Source organism: Malaclemys terrapin, chromosome 6 (genome assembly GCF_027887155.1).
Source record: "Malaclemys terrapin pileata isolate rMalTer1 chromosome 6, rMalTer1.hap1, whole genome shotgun sequence".
NCBI lineage: Eukaryota > Metazoa > Chordata > Testudines > Emydidae > Malaclemys > Malaclemys terrapin.
Window position 1 is genome coordinate 44,588,933 of NC_071510.1, and position 16,617 is coordinate 44,605,549.

The window sequence follows — 16,617 nt, forward strand, 5'->3', positions numbered from 1 at the left end:
TGTAGGTGTTGAAGAGTATTGGCGAGAGTATGCTTGTGGGAGGCCATTTTTCTGGTGCCACCAATCAGCTCCTCTTCCCACATAGCTAAGTGTAAAAACATCAGTTCTTTAAGAGAAATTGTATCAGTCATATGAGGTGATCATTCATCATGTTTATTTTTTTGTGAAGAGCCTTCAGTGATTAACTGTGTTGTATGCTGCTGATAGGTCAACAAACATGGCATGTTACCATATCCTTTTCAAAGCTATCTTTGATGAACTGAGGGATGTTCAGCACTTGATTGGTGCATGACTTGCCTGGGTGGAATCCAGATTGCTCTGGGATTAGGTGCTTTTAAATGAGTGGTGATAGGCAGTTTAAGATGAGATGCTCATACAGCTTGTAGAGGTGACATAATAGTGATATAGGCCTAAGGTTTTTCAGCTCTGTTGCATCCTTCCCTGGCTTCAGGAGTGCCACAACCCATGCTTGTCACCAGACCTTGGGTAGTTTGTATGTGTCTGAACATGTATTAAACAATTTGAGTAACCAGTTCTTTGTTGCTGGTTCTAAGTGTTTGTTTTGATCAGTGCGAATACCATCTAGACCAGTGGCTTTGCTACTCTGGAGGCCATTACTTCAGAAGATTAATTTGGTCACTGTGTACTATGCCCCAAAATTGTAAATTTTGCAGTGTTCTTGCTGCTTAATCAGTGTTTTGGGTTATTTGTTCAGTGCTGTGCCATTTTGTAGAAGGTGGTGTGCAATCTGATCTGCAGTAATATTGTAGTGTTGTTCTGCCTTCTTTGGGTCATTGTTAAGCTTCTGAATGGTTATCGATGCTTTCTTTCTGCTGTTGGTCATGTCCACACTTTCAATGAGATTCTGCCATGACTTGTTTCTCCTCCTTTAGTGCAGAGACCAGTTCTTCAAGAGCTATGATGGTATCCTCAGAGAATAGGTCTGCTTCAAACTTCTGCTTGTACACCTCTACCCAGATAGAACGCGACCCGATATAACACGAATTCGGATATAACGCAGTAAAGCAGCGCTCCGGGGGGGGGGGGGGGGGGGGGGGCTGCACGCTCCGGCGGATCAAAGCAAGTTCAATATAACATGGTTTCATCTATAACGCGGCAAGATTTTTTGGCTCCCAAGGACAGTGTTATATTGGGGCAGAGGTGTATTTTGTATTCTGATCTGGTAACTTGGATGTTGGTCCTGGCACATAATTTGTTTTGCAGCCTCACAGAATACACTTCTTCAAGACAACATGCTGGAATTGGTTCAGTTTTTCTTACAACAGCATCAAGGCCATTGGTGAAGCTCTTCCATTCTGCTTTCTTAAAACTAAAGCACTAGTAGACTGGTACTGAGTTCAGTGTTAAGGGTGCATTGATCTGGAATCGGACCCAAAACTAAGATTGTTACATGAACCAGTTACATTGTTGCAAACAAATGCCATATCAGGGTTAAAGCCACATTTCCCTTGGCTGCTGTTAAAAGAACTGGGGAGCTTGTGGTCATGAATTAAGCATGTGCATCTGCCCATGATTCAACCAGTTCACCATTTTCATCAGTTATGTTATAGCTTTGTTTGACACGGTGACTTAAAGTCACCAATCACCCACATTTTGTCAGTTGGACTAGTAAACTTGAATTATTTGTATGGCAGTTTGTAGACAGATGTGATAGAAATGCCACCAGTGTCTACAATCAGGTCTTCAATGTCATTATTAGATAGACCAAAGTAGCCAATTTTAAGGCATCTACATAGAAAAGTGCTTAACTCCCAGAAGCTCCCATTGCTCTTAGGCCACTTCTGCTTAGGTGCCAAAATTTAGACAACCATTTCTTAAAATCTAAGCCTAAACTTTAAGAACAGTGCACCAGAAGATTATGGTCCTGGTAGAACAGGTGGTCTCCAGTTAGATTCTGAAGGCAGACAAAACAAAGATTGTCTCTATCTTCCTATCTGCAGGGTTTTGGGGGAAGAAAACAGCCTCAACAGAAATTGAAATGCCACTTCTATTAAGGATGCCACTTCAGCATCAGCTGCCAAATGACTTCTCCAAAATGGGAATACATTCTAATATATTTGACCTGAGATTTAGTTTGCTCATCCTCTCCCTCTGGCTGGATTCCAACATCAACAGAAGCCACCATCTTTGTCCCCATTGTTTAAAACACTCCTGCTTCCTTGGCATGGTGTGATGCGGGGTGGTGTGGTGACTGTGACCAAAGCAGAGATCTTCCTTTGCTCTGGGGAAAGAGCTTATGCTGTTGAGCTCTAGGGCGTTGTGTGACTTTTTCTTATGCTTTCTAGTGTTTAACTTTTTTATTTTTCTTTTGTCTACTACACAAGGGTTTTTTCTCAGCCCTTTCGGAATATCGGTTGCTTTTTTTTAGTTGGGGCTCCCATCTGGAACTTAACCTCAGGATGGTCCTATGCCTTTGATATGCAACTGAAGGAGTAACATGTAGGTAGATCCTTGTAACACCCCAGATCCTTCCCTTGGGAATAAGCAGTCAAATAGCAGAATAGACATCCTGCCAAGTGGCTCACTTACTCATTCAATAAGCATTTGAGAAGGGATCCTGGATCTTTTTTTTTTTTTCCTCCCCTCTTTAAGTGGATTGGACTAGGAGATTTTGGGGAATTTTTGGATTTCGTCCAAAGAATCCTCGTTAAGAGTCTGTTGAGCCCTTGTTACTGAAGAGGACCAACTTAGCTTCATTGTCTGGTGTGGGGAAGAGGACACAGCATGCTGTCCAGATTGAGTCCATTGCTAGTGTGATAGCAAAAAGGTTGCTTAGGCTTGGAGCAGCTGTGGAGTTTCCCCTTCTGCAGCTCTTGATATGATCTCTTTGCAGATGGAATGGCCCTTGGCCTTCAGCTTGCTTTGTTTTGCCTGCTCCACCATGATGTAGGATGGAACTACAGAAGAGAAGCTGCTCAGCAGGTGGCCTCTGTTAGGGGAACACAGATCTGGTAAGTTTGGTCTATGAGGAGATTCTACTTGCTTCTGCCCCAAAATAGGATTTTAAAAGCGAGGATGCTAGACGAAGCAGTAGCATTGAACTGCTACACTTTTTGTGCTGCTGGAGGCAGAGAATGTAATGGGAGGGCAAAGGGACATGGCCAGACTCAGAGCATCATGGACAAGTTTGAACTGCATCCAGTATTTGCAAGGAGAGGGGCACAGACTCATTGAATCAGGGTTAGATCATTCAGAAACATTCTATCAAGGATGCCACTTGAGCATCAGCTGCCAAATGACTTCTCCAAAACGGGAATACATTCAAATGTATTTGTCCATAGATTTAGTTTACTCATCCTTCCCCTGTTTGGAGTCCAACACCAACAAAAGCCATCATCTTTACCTCACAATACACTTGAAAAATAGGCTGTTATTATTCGTCTCCCTTTTTGTAGTTGGAGTAATACAGACAGACACATTAAGGCCTGGTCTACACTAGGCGTTTATGTCGAAGTTAGCGCCGTTACATCGAATTAACCCTGCACCCGTCCACACCGCGAAGGTATTTAGTTCGATATAGAGGTCTCTTTAATTCGACTTCTGTACTCCTCCCCGACGAGGGGAGTAGCGCTAAATTCGACATGGCCATGTCGAATTAGGCTAGGTGTGGATGGAAATCGACGCTAATAGCTCCGGGAGCTATCCCACAGTGCACCACTCTGTTGACGCTCTGGACAGCAGTACGAGCTCGGATGCTCTGAACAGCCACACAGGAAAAGCCCCGGGAAAATTTGAATTTGAATTCCTTTTCCTGTCTGGCCAGTTTGAATCTCATTTCCTGTCTGGACATTGTGGCGAGCTCAGCAGCACTGGCAATGATGCAGAGCTCTCCAGCAGTGATGGCCGTGCAATCTCAGAATAGAAAGAGGGCCCCAGCATGGACTGATCGGGAAGTCTTGGATCTCATCGCTGTGTGGGTTGATGAGTCCGTGCTTTCCGAGCTGCGCTCCAAGAAACGGAATGCAAAGATCTACGAGAAGATCTCTAAAGACATGTCAGAGAGAGGATACAGCCGGGATGCAACGCAGTGCCGCGTGAAAATCAAGGAGCTGAGACAAGGCTACCAGAAGACCAAAGAGGCAAACGGACGCTCCGGATCCCATCCCCAGACATCCCGTTTCTATGAGGCACTGCATTCCATCCTAGGTGCGGCCGCCACCACTACCCCACCAGTGACCGTGGACTCTGAGGATGGGATATTGTCCACGGCCGGATCCTCGGACATGTTAGCGGACGGGGAAGATGAGGAAGGAGAAGAGGTGGACGAGGCAGTCGACAGCACTCACAACGCTGGTTTCCCCGACAGCCAGGATCTCTTCATCACCCTTACAGAGATCCCCTACCAACCGTCCCCAGCCGTTACCCCGGACACAGAATCTGGGGAAGGATCAGCCAGTAAGTGTTGTAAACATCTAAACATTTATTTTTAACAGAACAGGAATATTAACAATTAAAAAAATGGGTTTCTCATGATTAGTTTGCCCTAGGCGCTTAACGGTTCAGTCATGGGCAGTGCAACTATTGAAAAAAAAATCTAGCAATGTCCAGTTTTGCATGATTGTCCTGCCCAAGCCGCTCTACTGTTTAGTCACTGCTACAGCAGCTACAGTAAAATGCGGTCTATATGTCCGGGGATGGAGCAGAAATCCTCCTGTGACATCTCAAGGAAGCTCTCCTGGAGGTAATTGGAAATCCGTTGCATTAGGTTCCTGGGGAGAGCGGCCTTATTGGGTCCTCCGTAGTACGACACGTTGCCGCGCCACGAGACAAGCAAGTACTCTGGAATCATTGCTCTGCACAGCAGGGCGGCATACGGCCCTGGTCTATGGAGGCTTTCCCGGAGCATTCTCTCTTTCTCGCTGTCAGAGATCCTCATGAGGGTGATGTCGCTCATGGTGACCTGCTTTGAATGAGGTAGGGGAATGTTAGTGTTGGGACTGCTTTACCGTTCCTTTACAGAACTGTAACCGCTGGTTTGCAGCCACGCGGTGGAGGCGGGAGAGGGGCAGCCGAAAGGGATCGTTCCCGGGGACAGCCGCGAGGGTGTGGGACAGGAGCAGAGTTCCTGCTTGCCGGATTGCTGGCAGCAGGGACCGACATTGATTTCAATGTGAAATGAGGCCATTGCTAATATTAAAGTTTTAAGCTGCCACGAGTCTACGGCTTACCATGTCTGCCTGCAACAGAAATTCCGTTGTCCTGACACGCTTCTCAAATGTGCTGTGCAAGACCCCAGGCACTGAATGCGAAGGCCGAGAATTCGACCTTGTGCTGAGTGCGCATGTGATAGGTGCTGTGCATGGTCTTGTTCACAGAGAAAGACTATGTTCTTTGTTCACAACTACATTTATCTTTCTGAGGAATTCACTCCCTTTTTCCCATTCCCACAGCCCCATCTGCGACTGTCTCACAACCTAGCCTGGCATCACACTCCCAGAGGCTAGCGAGGATTAGGCATAGGAAGAAGAGGACACGGGAGGACATGTTCTCAGAGCTTATGGCCTGCTCCCAAGCCCAGGCAGCACAGCAGACCCAGTGGCGGGAGAACTTGTCCCAAATGCAGCAAGCAAACATGGATCAGGAGGAGAGGTGGCGGCAGGAAGACCAGCAGGCGACTCAAACCCTGCTTGGACTACTGAGGGAGCAAACGGACACGCTCCGGCGCCTTGTGGATGTTCTGCAGGAGGACAGAGCCCCACTGCAGTCCATCTCTAACCGCCCTCCCCCGCCACCAAGTCCCATACCCCCCTCACCCAAAGTGCACAGAAGGAGAGGCGGCAGAGTCCACGCCAACTCTCACTCCACCCCTGCAGAGAGCTCTAGTAGCAGAAGGCTCTCATTCCCCAAAATTTGACAAGTTCTTTCCTTCCCGCCTGACACAAGCCCCCGTCCAAGTTTCACCTCCCAGTTCCATGTGTAGTTGATAATAAAAAATATGTTTCTGTTAACTAATGTTTCCATCATGTTCTTTTGGAGGAGGGGGGGAAAGGGGGATGGTAATTGGACAGGACAGTCACCTTTGGCAGGGTACATAGGCGGGGGCAGGTACAGCAGCAGGGCACATACACAGTGCAGTGACTAGTTGCCCTGGTCAGTCTGGGAGGTGGTTTTCATGTTCTGTAGTGGGGGGTGGGTTGCTCTGTGACTTTGTGGCGGGGGAGGGCAGTTACAGATCTTAAGCGGCGGTCCTTATGCAGGATCACAGAGCCACACAGCAGGAGATCTGTAACCGTCCTCCCCCTGCCACAAAGTCACATAGCCCCCCCATACACACAGTCCCGATCAGGAGGGGTGACAGGCTCCGTTGAAAGAACCAGCCCACCACAGCGGAGCCTGTCAATCCTTGAGTTTAGAAGCTTTCTTTGCGTCACTACACTACACCCGCTCCGCACCACAATCCGCGTCCCAGTTTTAAAAAATTCCCGCGAAAACAGTAGTAAAGAAAACGGTGTTCATTAACAAAGTAGAACTGATTTTATTTCGAAACGTGTGTTGGAAGGGGGGGAGAAGGGGGTATGTAACTGGAGAGGATAGTCAACATTAACTGGGTAAAGAAACGGGGGCAGGTTCGGCTTCTCTGTACACAAACTTTACAGTCACAGGTTACCCTGCTCACTCAGGAACTTAGCTTTCAAAGCCTCCCGGATGCACTGCGCGTCCCGCTGGTCTCTTCTAATCGCCCGGCTGTCTGGCTGTGCGTAATCAGAAGCCAGGCTATTTTCCTCAACCTCCCACCCCGCCATAAAGGTCTCCCCCTTGCTCTCACAGAGATTGTGGAGCACACAGCAAGCTGCTATAACAATGGGGATATTGGTTTCGCTGAGATCACAGCGAGTCAGCAAGCTTCTCCATCTCCCCTTGAGACGGCCAAAAGCACACTCCACCACCATTCTGCACTTGCTCAGCCGGTAGTTGAAGAGTTCTTTTTCACTGTCCAGGGCGCCAGTATAGGGCTTCATGAGCCAGGGCATTAGCGGGTAGGCTGGGTCCCCGAGGATGACTACAGGCATCTCCACATCCCCAACAGTTATTTTGTGGTCCGGGAAGTAAATACCTTGCTGCAGCCGTCTAAACAGACCAGAGTTCCTGAAAACACGAGCGTCATGAACCTTGCCCGGCCATCCGACGTAGATGTTTGTAAAACGTCCCCTGTGGTCCACCAGTGCTTGCAGCACCATGGAAAAGTAGCCCTTTCTGTTAATGTACTGGCTGGCCTGGTGGTCCGGTGCCAGGATAGGGATGTGAGTTCCATCTATGGCCCCACCGCAGTTTGGGAATCCCATCGCTGCGAAGCCATCTATGATCGCCTCCACGTTTCCCAGGGTCACTACCTTTGGCAGCAGTACATCAACGATTGCCTTGGCTACTTGCATCACAACAACCCCCACAGTAGATTTGCCCACCCCAAACTGGTTCGCGACTGACCGGTAGCTGTCTGGCGTTGCAAGCTTCCAGAGGGCTATGGCCACTCGCTTCTGGACAGTCAGGGCTACTCGCATCCGGGTGTCATTGCGCTTCAGGGCAGGGGACAGCAACTCACAAAGTTCCAGGAAAGTTCCCTTCCGCATGCGAAAGTTTCGCAGCCACTGGGATTCATCCCAGACCTGCAGCACTATGCGGTCCCACCACTCAGTGCTTGTTTCCCGTGCCCAGAATCGCCGTTCCACGGCATCAACATGACCCATTGCGACCGTGATGTCCTCGGCGCTGGGTCCCCTGCTTTCTGAGAGGTCTGTGCTACTCTCAGACTTCAGGCCATCACCGCGGTGACGTAGCCTCCTCGCCTGACTTATCTGCATCTGCCTCAGGGAAAGGTGTATGATAAGCTGCGAGGCGTTGAGAGCGGCCACAACTGCAGCGATGGTCGCAGTGTGCTCCATGCTCGCAGTGCTGTGGCGTCCGCGCTGTCACTGACTAGAAAAGTGCGCGAACTGATTTCCCGCCGGCGCTTTCAGGGAGGGAGGGCGGGAGTGATGGACGGATGACGACAGTTACCCAAAAGCACCCTGGACACATTTTTTTTACCCAGAAGGCATTTGAGGCTCCACCCAGAATTCCAATGGGCAGCGGGGACTCCGGGAACTGTGGGATAGCTGCCCACAGTGCACAGCTTCCAATGTCGACGCTTTCCCCGTTAGTGTGGACTCACAAAGTCGAATTACTGTCCTTAGTGTGGACACACACGTTCGACTTTGCAATATCGATTCCAAAAATTCGATTTAAGTAAAATAGAACTACTCTCGTAGTGTAGACAAGGCCTAAGTGATTTTTCTCAAGGAAAAAGAAGGAACCAGTTTGGGCTAGGATTAGCTGCCTGCAGTTCTTAAGTCCCAGTCCTGAGTTCAGACCACTGCTCATTCTCTATTTTAAATCACTCTAAACTAAAAAGTGACCTGAAATACATGTAAATGAAGTAGTTCGGAGCTCATTTTACGAATCTAATGCATGAGTTTGTGAGGATAAGGTCAGAGAACATAGACAGGTATGCCATATGATGTACTAGGATCTGATTTGCTTCCATTTCCTCACACACATCTTCATTTTCTCTTTACCAAAATTTAAATACCTATAATTTTGGGGAGATAAGTAATAATTCTGTATTTACGGTACCCAATAATATACAGCTGCAAGTGCTACAAAGCATTGATGTTAGTCATTTGAAATTCTCTTCTGACTACATTGCTGCATTTGCCTTGGAGATAACTTTCCCCCACTGTCCTCAACAGCAGCAGCAGCAATAAAAAGGAAGAACCTGTGCTATTCTACTCTGTTGAAGTAATTTGCAGTTCCTGATTAATATTGCTGTACCATGAATTAAACAGCAACCATTTCTCTGACTGGCTAATGGTTATCACACAAGGCACAGAACCCTCTTGAGTTGATTCAAATTAGACTTACAATTATGGAAAATAATCTAATTTATTTAATTTAGTCAAACTCAAGCCATCATAAACAATGTAGCAGATTTCATTTTTTGTGACAGGATAACTGATCTTCGGTTAATTTGTCTAATTGTAGGAGGTGGTTAAGGGTATTTACTTTAAATTTCTTATAGGCTTCTCAGAGATGAAATCAGTCTCTTGATATTATTCAAAAATAATGAAATCATACAATTTAAGACTGATTACATAGTATTTACCATTTGTCAAAGCTGTTTAGTGTTTTAGATGACAACATGTGTCTTTGCATGTGATTAGAGTTTTTTTAAACAAACATTTTTTTCCCCCCAAATGCCCCATATTTTAGAAAGTCAGACAGGCATTCAGATCATACAACAGCCTTTTCCCTTATAATCTTCCTGGCTCTCTCTCATCATCATAAAGACTTCTCTGCTACCAAAGAATGATGAAGCATGTAGCTGGTATGGGGGAATCTTGCAAGTGGTATAATGTAAGGAATATATTTTGTAGTTCTGTGTATTATTTATGTATTTATTTTGTGAAACAATATCATAGCCAATTCATAAACACCCCTTACCTGCCCTCATATACTAGCTCCAATGCATAGCCATGAAAGTTATGTGCTTGTACTGTATTAGGACTCCATCCTATAAACCATTTTGTGGGTCTTGTTCTTAATACTGAATAAAAATTATAACTGTACCACTGACATCACAAAAACATGTTCAGTGGGCACTAACTGGGTCTCTTGCTTCCAGCCTCAGTTGAGGTGCCAAGGAATGAAGAGGCAGAGACTAAACCATACACCTAGACTGCTCCCTAAATGAGGAGAGAAGCATATTAGTTATGTAGTGCAGGAAAATGTGCAGAGTTAGGTCTCTTGCTGTATCTGTACAATGGTGATCTCCAATTTGGTCAGTATGGTACTTTTTACAAGTACCAAAAGCAATCCGTTTTCTAAAACTGATTCTACCCATTAACCTGTGAATGAAAAGCTTAACACAATGCAGCATGCTGCCTTCTTAAATTTTTAAAAACTGACAGAATTAGAATATTAATGGCCTCATTTTCAGAAATGCTGAGCAACCCCAGCTCACACTGAAAACTGGACCATAAGTACTCATTAAATATACTTGGCAAAAGGAAAATACCACAAAATTAACTATTTCTATTTTCTATCCAATAAAACGTGTAGGGAAACAAGGCGATTATAATGATTCCTTTATTATATATTTTCTTAATATATTTATATGTGGGCATGCACAATAATACTGCCACAATTGTGTCTAGTACAGCATTACAATGAAAAGATATCAGATACTGAATTTTTTTGATTTTGTAAGTGTTTACTGCTACTATTGCCTTATTTGAAATGAACACTGGTTCTTTTTGTTCAATTAGACTTGCACAATATTTCACATCCAAAAAACCACCACATACAAATTGGCATAAATGGCAATCTTTGAAAATTACATTACATTCAAGGAAAGATGTCACTGGTGAAGGAAGAATATCAAGTTTGTGTTACAGTCTCTGTATCACACCTGGATGGGGAATACTGAAATTCATTATCTAGCAATGCAAAGCATTCAGTTTTCAGAAGCATAGAGTAAATATCACAATCAAAATCAAATGCTTATATCGGAGGGGTAGCCGTGTTAGTCTGGATCTGTAAAAAGCGACAAAGAGTCCTGTGGTATCTTATAGACTAACAGACGTATTGGAGCATAAGCTTTCATGGGTGAATACCCACTTCGCCAGATGCATGCTTATGTTACTAAAACTCATCATTATTTTGGAGGGAGGCAAAGGCATAGCCTCTTTCCTTATGAAGACTCTGTCATGGTTGTATTAAAGCCATCATGTAATACCAAAAATATGTTGCAAGAATATTGAGTCAAAAAAAAAAAAAAAAAAGAAAATTTAGAATTAAGACTAGAATTCCATCCGTCATAACTAGCACCTAGATACTGAGTCATGTACAGTACGGTATACAAAACATGCTCTTGAAATTCTCATGCACAATGGATTCAAGGTTCAGTTAGCCTCTCAAAACCTAGACTGAAAATGAAACATTGTTGTGTTTACATTTCAGACTTGTATTTAAGTGTCCGTTTGTAACGAACGCCCTGAATAAATATGTATTCAGTAGTCATTTATAACTTCTTTTGTCTCATCTTCCAGAACCACTAGTCCAAACAGAGCTTATACACACAGACACACTTACTTGGGATGGGCATTAAGGATACTGCACTATTGAGACCATGGAGTTCTTAACATTAGGAATGTATTAATTAAATGTAATCAGGCCACAGTATTAAAGTGTTGAAATCTATATTACTACTAAAACAACAAGGAGTCCGGTGGCACCTTAAAGACTAACAGATTTATTTGGGCATAAGCTTTCGTGGGTAAAAAACAGACTTCTTCAGATGCATGAAAGCTTATGCCCAAATAAATCTGTTAGTCTTTAAGGTGCCACCGGACTCCTTGTTGTTTTTGTGGATACAGACTAACACGGCTACCCTTCTGATACTATATTACTACTAAGTCAATCTACACACAGAGATGCTGATTAACTTGCTGTGTTAATACAGCAAGTTAATTTAAGTGAATTTATTACTTATGCAAGGTGCTAGAGTAAGAGTTCTGGAGACTGAAGGTCTATTCATACACAGAACAGGTACAATACAATGGGAGCAATATGAGCTTCCCTAGACTGCCCTGCTAATATGTCTCAATCCTGACCTAGAGAAATGACCTCTAGGTGGTAAGAGGGGATAAGAGTACTAGGTTCAGTGCCTGGTCTCTCATTATTGCCAAAAGTGCCAATTGTGATGGTCACTTTGCTGACTGACCACCTTCTCACCAGGGAGTGGACTGAGCCTGCCTACTCATCCAATATAGGTGACAGAACAATTAAGACGGTCAGTCCTTAAAAAGAAAAAGTTGGAGGAGAGAGTATATAGGTGGTTCTATCATTCCCTTACTTCTCATAGCTGATCATTTAATTTTTTAAAAAATATAAGCATAAGAGCACGCCATTTCTATTTCAAGGGCAAATATGCCAGCATTTCTCTCCTCTACCCCAATTTCAAAACCAAGATGGCACAGTCTGTTGCTACCTACCTAAACTGGATTTGAAACAGTGAGTTATTGGTAAAAGGTTTCACATTTCCACTGACCATCCCCTGGGCCATCTTGCTCTCTATGGTTTTTATTTCATGTACCAAATAAAAAGAAGAAGAAAAAAAAAGAAAAGAAAAACACACATCAATTTCATTTGCACTGCTGACACTTAAAAATCGCTCTTTAGTTAGGGACCTGTTGCAGTACAGAAAGATATTGCTTGATGCTTTTAGATTTTCCCTTATGCAATACAACCATTTTCAAAAAATAAAGAGTCAGAACTGGGTCACATTAAGTAAGGATAATTAACTTTTTGCTGTAGCAAAAGTTCAGTTTTATAAATATTTGGCAGCAACTTCAGCTCCACATTAAATCTTATTCTAAGCAAAAATGGAGCAGTAGAGGTGGAGGGGAGGTGCAAAAATACTTTGTTCATTCCCAGAACATGACAATCTGACTCACAGGAAGACTCTAAACCAGGGGTAGGCTATCTATGGCACGTGTGCCAAAGGCAGCATGCGAGCTGATTTTCAGTGGCACTCACACTGCCCGGGTCCTGGCCACTAGTTCGGGGGGCTCTGCATTTTAATTTAATTTTAAATGAAGCTTCTTAAAAACATTTTAAAAACCTTATTTACTTTACATGCAACAATAGTTTAGTTATATAGTATAGACTTATAGAAAGAGACCTTCTAAAAACATTAAAATGTATTACTGACACGCGAAACCTTAAATTAAAATGAATAAATGAAGACTCAGCACACCACTTCTGAAAGGTTGCCGACCCCTGCTCTAAACCAAAATGGATACCACCTTTCCCCTTAAAAAACATGCCCAGAATGAACTGAACTCATTTTGACAATACAAGAATTTGACAAGAATATTAAATAAGAAAAGTTGTTAACAAATAGGTAGCAAAATATACAGACAGTATACACATTTAGCCAATTCTTGTCACTGAGTAAACTTGTTTCCAAAGCTAAAAATTAACTGATTGTGGAGATGAACACTCTCTCTTCTCCTGAGATGCTGTGTTTCAGGGAAGAGTTTTATGCAAACATAAAATTCGTAGTAGGTGCAGGTGCAGTAGCCACCATAAAATGCTTCTGACTAGTGGACTAACTGAACCATCTTGCAAGAATAACTTTCTTTTTTAAAAAGGCAATTTAGATCACTGTATATTTTAAATTATGGCTGCTGTAAAACTGTATAAGCTTAGTGTATTAAAGGATCAAGAAACAAGCGCAACAATTGATCACATTTTCATTTTTGTTTAATTTAGTAACTGTAGAATTAAACTGTTTCAAAGCAAGCTCTGCATTACTTCAAACAATCCAACATTTAACATAATTCTGAAGAAAAACCTCAGCCTCAATAAACACACAAATTAATTAAAAAACCTGTACATATGTATTTTTCAGGAAGAAACTCAAAGGTATGTACCACAAGGAATTTTAATATTAATTTCTGTACCCGACACACTACAATTTATAATCCATTTGTTGGAGATTATAGAGGGTTAAGGACACAAAAAGCCATGCAACAATACTTGGTAGAAAATGAAATAGTAAAGCAATTGTTTGATATAGTCAGTGCCAAATGAAGGCACTGAATCCCTTAAATAAAACAAATGCCAATAGTATCATAAATCAGAAACACATTTATTGTCTTTCAGCTAAACTGGCTTCAATTACTTCTGTCTCTTTGAGCCAACCCTCTTGAAAGCCAGACACTTCCCTGTTTCCTGTCCACTAAAAACCAGGATATTCATTTTCTTCTTTGCGTCTACAAAGATGGCTCAAGGCAGGTGTGTCCTTGTCATTTCTGAGTCAGAAAGCCCCTCTTCCTGAACAGAGGGTTCATAATCGCCTGCATTATCAGCCAATTCAATGTCTTGCTCATCATTACTCTCTGCACTATAATCAACTTCTTCAAGGAAGCGAGGCTCATCTTCATCCAGAACATATGTAGTGGGGCTGTAGTAAGACAACACACAATAGGTTGCATTAATCGCTTTCAAAGATTTAAATTCCGCTAGTCAGTTAGACAATGTACTTCCTTATCTTGACCTAAATGAATAATTCAAAATGATACTTGTTTTAATGTAAGAAAATCAGGCTAATAGGAATAATTAACCTGAATAATACATATAAACTGTGAGCCAAAATGACATTTATAAAGCTGAAAAATTAATATCATGGACACACACTACATAGGATACATATGTAAAATATAAAAAAATTATACACAATTTAAAAGTCATTGAATTGGAATAAGTTAGTTTTTTGGGTGCTATTATATAACAAACACTATGTATTAACTGCGATAGGGACTGGACAGATGTAAGAAAACACAGACCCTGCCCTTAAGAACTTTCAATTTTAGTGTTTTAAATTATAAGCTCATTTTCAGATTGTAAATGTATATGTTTTAATTACAAAAAAAGTTATTAATTAGTTTGGAAAATGTTACAAAGAGCACTTTTGACTAGTTTGTAAATGAAAACTCAAGTACTCACAAAGCAGGGTGTTAAGCCTTCTTTTGTATGCAAAATTATCAAGGTTATTTGCAAATTGCTAAACTTTCTCATACTTTGCATAGATTCCTTTTTAAAAGTCTCATCTTAAATCCTGCAGTTCACAGGCAGCAGTTAACTTTAAGAAGCTGGGTAAGTGACTATGGGATATTCAAAATGGATTCTACAGTAATGTGCTAAACTAATTTCTTCCAAGATTCTAAAATGGTTATCGACCATTAGAGTAAACCCAAGAAGACTGAAAATGTGCCTTTTTCACCACCTGAAAGTTTCCTATTATGAGAAAAAAATAAAAAGTGAATTTTTCATCCCCGGCTTTATTATTCTCCCTTGGGACACCGGATAAAGCTATTTGCTTAAAAGCACTAAATGATTCTAAATATTTCATAAGGTAAATAGCTCTGAGTTCAGAGGAGGTCCCAGAAAGGATCTGCAACTTCTCCATTTTAATTCATAATCAAATCATACAGATTCTCCATTAGGTTTGTTTCTACATTGGAGGAGCGGGAACTAAGGAATCTATTATAACCAGATACAACTCATAAAAACACAACAGGTGTGTAAGGAACATGTAGGGTCTCTGGGTTATTGTGTTAGGATCATTAAACAAAGCATTTCAAACAAAGTTATACATTTGAATTTTTACAAGTTTTTCTTGAGGTACACTATAGGATCTCTTGACAGTAGCTCTGCATTTATTTCATTATTGTTTCCACTCTAAAGCTCTTTTAGAGGGCAAGCAAAGGACCATTTTAATCTTCAATGGGCTGAAATTTGGTGCAAATATTTTTCACTGAGCTTATTCTCGGTCCCTTCAAACCTCAAGTCAAGTGTGCAACTGACAACTAAGATTCACATACTGGGAACATGACAAAAAACCTGCACTTCTTTTAGTTTAAAAAAGGTTTTAAAAGTACTGAAAATCAAAGGCCTAACAAATTAAATTAGCACCAAAAAAAAAAAAGAGACTAGGCTACTGCATATTACATTTAGGCTTTACATTTTTCAGAATAAGGGTTAAGAGCTTATTGTGCTTAATAAATACTGCAAAAAGAAATGCAATACAAAACTAAATGTGTCCAACAATTGTTATTTAATATTCTGGTAGCACCCACAGGCCCCAACTAGGGCCAAGGCTAATTATGCTAGATGTTGAACATACATATATTGGGGTGTCTGCCCTAATTAGTTTACATTCCAAAAAGACAAGCAACATATGAAGGGTTAAGGAGAAGGTACTCCGACTGGCACAAATAAACTTATAATGAGATTGTTATTCTAGTGCCTTTACATGAGGCTCACAAGGCACTTCACAAGCATTAATGAATTAAGTCTTCAAGGTATCCTCGTTTTACAGATAGGAAAACTGAGGTATAACATTGCACTGAACATCTGTGGCAGAGCCAGTAACAGAAGCCAGATCTCCTGACTCCCCATCCCGTGATTTAATGATGTGACTATTTCTTCCTCTAGAAAATCATAATCCACCAACACCTAGTTCATTTGAAGGAAAACAGGTTGAAATTTTCATTCAACTCCTTGGAAAATTACTCGCTGCAAGAAACCACACTCAAAACACCTCTCATCTCAACAAGTGTATAGACTATTCTGGGATTTCTGCTTCGGATCACTCAACACAGATATTGATTTGCTAGGTTACACATACAAGGAGTTCCCACTGCAATTGCAGGATATTCTGTGTAATTCAATTCACAGGAAATGCAGCCATTAATTCTGAACACTGCCCTCATTAACTCATAGTTGTGAGAACTCAAAGTTTAACAAAACTAATATTTGCAGTGCAAATGACATTTTTTCTAGCCAGTGCTAGCATGAAGTTAACGTATAAAAATGTATTAAAATAGACACTTATAAAATTGATTTGTTTAGTTGCATGTAGCTTAGGACAACAGCGAATGCAATGGAGTCTTCTGCAAGAGATACTCTCTCCATAAGGTAAGTTTACTGTAGTTTTAAAAAAAAATTATTTTACACATACACAGTCCAGAACATGTTGCAACTGTCTTGATG

The 16,617-nt window shown here is 42.0% G+C and overlaps 1 protein-coding gene across 3 annotated transcripts in view; it reads right to left on the reverse strand.

The window, feature by feature from the left end:
* Positions 1–10,127: 10,127 nt before the first annotated feature.
* AGTPBP1 (ATP/GTP binding carboxypeptidase 1) overlaps positions 10,128–16,617 on the reverse strand; it is a 128,311-nt gene continuing 121,821 nt past the window's right edge. For all 3 annotated transcript variants that reach the window (XM_054032072.1, XM_054032070.1, XM_054032073.1), the window contains one exon: positions 10,128–14,026. In XM_054032072.1, coding sequence (XP_053888047.1) covers positions 13,849–14,026 — 178 coding nt within the window. In that variant the 3' untranslated portion in view covers positions 10,128–13,848. The remainder of the gene's footprint in view (positions 14,027–16,617) is intronic.